Raw genomic sequence first — 6,109 nt, 5'->3', positions numbered from 1 at the left:
AAAACCAAAAACCACAAAAAATAGAAGAAAACCCGAAAACCCATTGCAAAACAGCCCAAAACCATACTACGGTACTGGGCCGGCGAGGGGAGCATGCATCTCACTACAGGCCAGATATAGCTCCCACCGCAATTGCTATGTATCGCCCGTACTTGATATATAATAGGGCTCGCCCACAGTCGCTACAGTACCAGACCGGTCCATTATTGCGTGTTGGCACATTTGCTTCGCCGGTCGTCTGTTTAATTTTTCCTTTTTCTGTTTTCTTCAGTTTTGTATATTTATTTTATGGTTTTTATTCGTTTTCTCCGGTTTGTTTGGAGTTTTCATTTTTCCTATGGGTTTCTTTGTTTTCTTTCATCAGTTTCCATCAATTATCTCTGGTTTTATTTTTAAAATCCCTTTTATATTTTTAACACATGTCTACATTTTTCATACGCATTGTATATTTTTTTCCTGTACGTTAGGAATATTTTTTACACATGTTTAACTTATTTCAAATACATGATTAACATTTTTCTAGTATATGTTTTTACGTCTAATTTTTTTCACACAAGTTTTATCATTTTTATTGTACAAATAATGTTTTTATAAATGTTTCATAATTTTCAAATACATTTTTTACCAAAACATGGTTTGAAATTTTTTTGAATGCACGTTGGAAATGTTTTTTAATAATAAAAACATTTTTATGAACTATGGAAAAAGAATCTCTCAAGTTTTACGCACGGCCCATAAGAAGGCACCAAGCATTCATGATCTGCGAAATAATTGGAGTCCAGCAGGCGCTACTAGCCCACGAGAGCTCACAAACCTCTTCGGCCATTTCCCTCCTTCCCCTCCTTCCTCTCCTTATCCACAATTTCCATACCAATCCACAACTCTCCACTCGGCCTTCCCCTCGCTACCACTCCGCCTGCTGCCGCGCCATGGCGCTCCACGCCGTCTCCCCTGCGGCGGCGGCCTCCCCGCCCTGCGCCCTCTCCTCTGCCCGTCTGCCCCAGCGCCCAGGTTGCTCCTCCTTCCCCCGCGCTTTCCCGCTTCGTTGAAACCCGCGAGTGTCATCCGTATTCTGCTTTTATCATTCATGGTACGGGTTTCGGCGTAGTAAGCACTGTAGCGCCAAGACGAACCCCAGGTCAGGAATGCGGTGGAATGCAAATGCCGGTGCTTTTATCGCTTCTCCGTTCACGGCACTACCTTTGCATTTAGGTTGCTGTTTGCGTCGAGCCAGCCTATAGACAAACGAAGACTGAATCGGATTTGGAACGGCAAGCTCTATACTCCACTGTGCACTTGGATATGTAATTGAGAGTCATTTCAACGTGCATTTCACAATGCCTGTGGAAAATATGTACTAGTATTACTTTACTTGTGGTTTCAAGCTAATGTCTTCCCCAGGCTGTTGGGATACTAGTATTTCTTTGCACTTAAATAAATAAGATATCAGGAAACCATTGACAGTTGTTATCCTTCACAATTCAGGGTCATTCAGAAGTGACCGAAGCCATTTATAAATCGATGTATCTCACGAAATTCATCACTGGATGTTCATTGTTTGTCGTGGAAAACTGGTGAGATGGATGTAGTAGCTAATGTGGCTCCAAGTAACTAGTTTCTACTCCCTCCGTCCGGAATTAGTTGGCACTCAAATGGATGTATCTAGATGTATGTCAGTGCTAGATACATCTGTTTGAGCATCAACTAATTCCGGACGAAGTAGATAAGAGCAGACTGCTGTATTCACATAATTTCATCAGCAAGGAACAATGTGACAAGGCATCATCAATCATCAGAACATACTGCATTCAACATGTTGTGGTTCTTTCTCAGTACTGCTTCTACCATATTTACATATTCCTACTTGTTTACAAAGCAACCAGAGTACATATTCCTACTAGAACTCAATGTTGGGCAAGGTCTCACCAGAGAATACTGTATTTCACAGGTTGTGGTTGTCTCTCAAACCGTTCATCCCTGTTAAGTTCGTCCACAAACTTCATGAAATTTCAGTCTGGAGCAGTGGGTTTCTTTGGTGTGCCTTTGGTTCTTCAACACTCGGACAAGAGGCGAGTAGTTTTGCATTTAAATATTTCTTATACTTGATGAGCTTCAAGTTAGTCTTCGTTAACTTGTGATTATCATGTATCAGAGCAGTTTTGAGGCATGCCACTAATGAAGAAATTGAGGAAGAAAAGATGATCGTTGAAGAACAAGCTGTAAATAACAATGCAACTCTGTATTAGAAGTGTTAATATTTGCCTTGTAAAGTCTTTTACGCATGGTGCTAACTAGCTGGCACTATGTATTGTCAGAAAGAAAAGATGGAGAAGGCCATTGAAACAGTTCAATCGAACTTCAATACCGTCAGGACTGGGCGGGCAAACCCGTCTATGCTCGACAGGATTGAGGTTTGATGATTATTCCCGGAAATCCCTTTTGGAGCTCGGGCTCCAGTGAGGCCTCCGGATTCAAATTTCAAATTTCATTGAAATTCGTATTTTTACACCTCAAAAAATTCTGAAAAAAATCACAGATATATATGAAGGCATAATACACATGTGTGTAAATTTTCAGTTCAAAATACATTGAAATGAGGGCTGTGCAAAAAAGACAAATCTGGGGCTGTTTAACACATGATACTATCCATCCTCCTAGGCCATGGATTTGTCTTTTTTGTACAGGTCGCAATTCAAGGTATTTCATCATGAATTTTTACACATATGTGAGTTACATCCTTACATACACGCATATTTTTTTTCAGAATTTTTTGAACCATAAAAGTTTGAATTTGAATTTTTCAAAAATAAAGGCCTCCATGGAGCTCGGCCTCCAAAACGCCTTTCTCGATTATTCCTTCTTTTTTTTATATTCTGAAAGTAACAATTGCATGATAGCACCTGTCATTCCGTGTAATGTCCTTTCTGTATCTGTATAACAATTTAATTGGTTTACTCCATAACTAGGCTACGTGTGAACCAGTAGTTATTTCAGTAGGCTAATAGTTACCATTCAATTCTGAACTGATATCAGTGGAACAATGTGTGGTCAATACAATTCATTGATTTTGTTTGGAAACAATTGAATTAGCATATGCAATTATGGCTAAAGCACAAAGAGGTTACTGTGCAATGGTGAAGCTGCTCATATGGCGAATAATTCCTTGCAGGTTGAGTACTATGGAACTCCTGTAAACTTGAAGACTATTGCACAGATAAATACCCCAGATGCGACTTCTCTTCTTATCCAACCATATGACAAGTCTTGGTAAGCTATTTATCGTCCCCAGTTTAGGCATAGCTTGGTATTGCTTTGTACGTCCCGTGTTGTTGACATATATATACTGTGCAGCCTCAAGCTCATTGAGAAAGCTATAGTTGCTGCAAATATTGGGGTAACACCAAGCAATGATGGAGAAGTGATACGAGTCACTGTCCCACCATTGACATCTGACCGCAGAAAGGTTTGTGCATTACATTTCCAACCTCTTGTGCTTAAATTAGTAGTATTGTGCATTTAAATTCTGACTCGTTTGGTCACACTTTTAGTTTGCATGATTGTGCCTATTTCTTCTTCCTTGTGTTAAAATTCAATTGGGAAATATGACAACAACAAATCTTAATATGCACACCATTTCTCGAATCATAATAGTAAGGAGACTTTAATAATTCATATCTGAGACCTAGACACACCAGCTAAGAGAAAAGATAACTCTTGTACTAAAATATGTTTCTGAAACTTATGTGATTCCCAAGTGGCACCTTCACTGATTTGTTAGCACCATAAAATACAACATTCTTTAACTCAAAGATCAGAAATTGATTTGAACATGATGCGTAAAAAGGGCATGTTTTTTCTAGTGAACATTTTAGATGGATTATCTGGTAAGTGTTGCTTGCTGCTTAAGTGTAGTTGTTCAAGCATAGGAATTTTCTATAGCTTGATAACATGTCCAATCTATAGGTTTTGCACAGATAATAAAATTCTTATATCTTTTTTCCCAATTAATCTTCTCTTTTTTCATGGGGCAGGAAATGACAAAAAACGTAGCCAAGTTATCTGAAGAAGGCAAGGTACAACCTCACCTTGGCACACATTATACATTCTTTTCAGCAGAATATTTATAATTATATTTATACCGGGGCTTAATTTTCTGTACAACGTTTTCATGCATTTTATTTATGATTGGCCACCCTACTTGCACTATTTCAACAGTTTGAAGTACCCCCGTTCCTAAATATTTTTCTAGAGATTTCAACAAGTGACTACATACGGAGTAAAATGAGTGAATCTACACCATAAAATATGTCTATATACATCCATATGTGGTAGTCCATTTGAAATCTCAAAAAAGACAAATATTTAGGAATGGAGGGAGTATATCTGAAGCCTTTATGTATTTGCGGATAAGTTATTTATCTCACCTTTACGAATTACTTCTGTTGTAATCGTGATGTACAGTAGATAAAATTTAACAACAACCACGTATGAACTGTTGATGTTTCATGAAAGTTGTTAAATCACATGCTCTTTACTGTGTCTGTTACACATAAATTGGTGTACAGAAATGTTCTTTTCCGAACTTGGTAAAAGGCATGTCGATCTCTGTTCTTTTCTGCTGTTGTTCTAACATCTGTAGATGCTCATGCTTTAGTATATACAAGATGTTGAGTTGTACGATAATTTTTATGAAATATTGTGATTTCCTTCTCCTTAGTGGATCCTAATAAGAATGGGTGATAACTATGACTTTTTTTCAGGTTGCTATCAGAAACATAAGACGAGATGCAATCAAAGCCTATGATAAGCTAGAGAAGGTTTGCTCTTCTCAGCTGGTACTAGTTCGTTGGACTACCTTTGCCCTCAGATTAATAGCTTGCGCTTGTATACATAGGAAAAGAAACTTTCTGAAGATAATGTGAAGGATTTATCAGCCGATCTACAAGTGAGGATACACACTTTCATGCCCCCCCGTACTTAGTACAGTGATGCATTGGGGACTAAGACTAACTTCTTGTACTAATTCTACAGAAAATCACAGACGAGTACATGAAAAAGGTTGAAGCCATCCAAAAGCAGAAGGAACAGGTACTTGGGTCCATAAGATGGTCCGGCTTATCGCTTCAGTGTTACTCCTGTCTTAAGATAATTGGCTAATTCGACGCAACTAGTGAAAAATGGCTTCGCTTGATGCCAAAGGAGTTACTGTATTATTGATCATCATTGCTTCTGAACCATGGAAAAATAAACAAAAACTTATGGATTTTCCCTTTTCAGGAGCTGAGCAAGGTTTAGATCCCGACCCGACTGAACAAAAACTGGTGAGTCGCATTTCGCCCTGTGAAGTACCTTGGCTGTGTTGAAGAAACTGATGTATCAGCAACCAACACATTTGTTGGGTTATCACAGAACCTTGCTCCTAAAACGGCAGTCATTTCATGAAATTAGCAGCTAACACGTGAATTGCTACAGGCTACATGTTTTCTGAAGCCCTCCTCTGGTCATCGGATGGCTGCCAGTGCGATGGGGTGCACTCGTTGGGTTGTTGGAGTCTCGCTAAGACTGATGGATGCAAAGTTGAGACAGTGTTGCTGCTCTATGGTTTCCCTTTTGTAATTAGGCCTTCGCCGTCTTCCCGTCCGACTGCCATTGTCAATATTTCCACGAATTAAATTCTGTGATGTGCACTCTAAAAGTTCTTTTCATGTTTCCTTTGCTAATTGTATACCCTGGGCCAGGCTCCACTGCAATCGGGTGCTACAAATTGGGCAAGTTCTTTTCCATGTTTCAGAGATTGAAACGAGGCTTTACTGTATCTTTGACACGATAGGCCCGGCCACCGGCTATAGCCAGTGTATCATGGGTCCCATGTGAAAATATCCACACCGATGACTGGCAGAGCGACACGTCCCTTGCCGACAACGACCAGGCTGCGATAATTACGGACGCTGGTGCCGGCCCCACGGAAGGACGGGCCGGACTCGTGTGGCAGTGGTAGGGCCACCAATCGGCGGGTGGTCCCGGCATACAGTACGTCCCATTCCTGTGTTCTCCACTAGGATTGAGTGATGGTGACTCCGGTAGGCAAAGTATTCATTGCCGGCATGGA

At 40.0% G+C, this 6,109-nt stretch overlaps 1 protein-coding gene across 1 annotated transcript; it reads left to right on the top strand.

Annotated features, from left to right (window-relative positions):
• The first annotated feature begins 778 nt into the window (after positions 1-778).
• Positions 779-5,790, top strand: LOC123044486 (ribosome-recycling factor, chloroplastic). Its single transcript, XM_044467226.1, has 12 exons — positions 779-1,011; positions 1,949-2,069; positions 2,153-2,219; positions 2,316-2,411; positions 3,170-3,267; positions 3,352-3,463; positions 4,032-4,073; positions 4,761-4,817; positions 4,895-4,945; positions 5,032-5,088; positions 5,278-5,321; positions 5,473-5,790. The coding sequence occupies exons 1-11, from the start codon at positions 930-932 to the stop codon at positions 5,293-5,295; spliced, it is 801 nt and encodes a 266-aa protein (XP_044323161.1). The 5' UTR covers positions 779-929; the 3' UTR covers positions 5,296-5,321; positions 5,473-5,790.
• Positions 5,791-6,109: the final 319 nt, after the last annotated feature.

The sequence above is a fragment of the Triticum aestivum genome, chromosome 2B (assembly GCF_018294505.1).
Source record: "Triticum aestivum cultivar Chinese Spring chromosome 2B, IWGSC CS RefSeq v2.1, whole genome shotgun sequence".
Classification (NCBI taxonomy): Eukaryota; Viridiplantae; Streptophyta; class Magnoliopsida; order Poales; family Poaceae; genus Triticum; species Triticum aestivum.
This window is presented reverse-complemented; position numbering and strand designations above follow the sequence as displayed.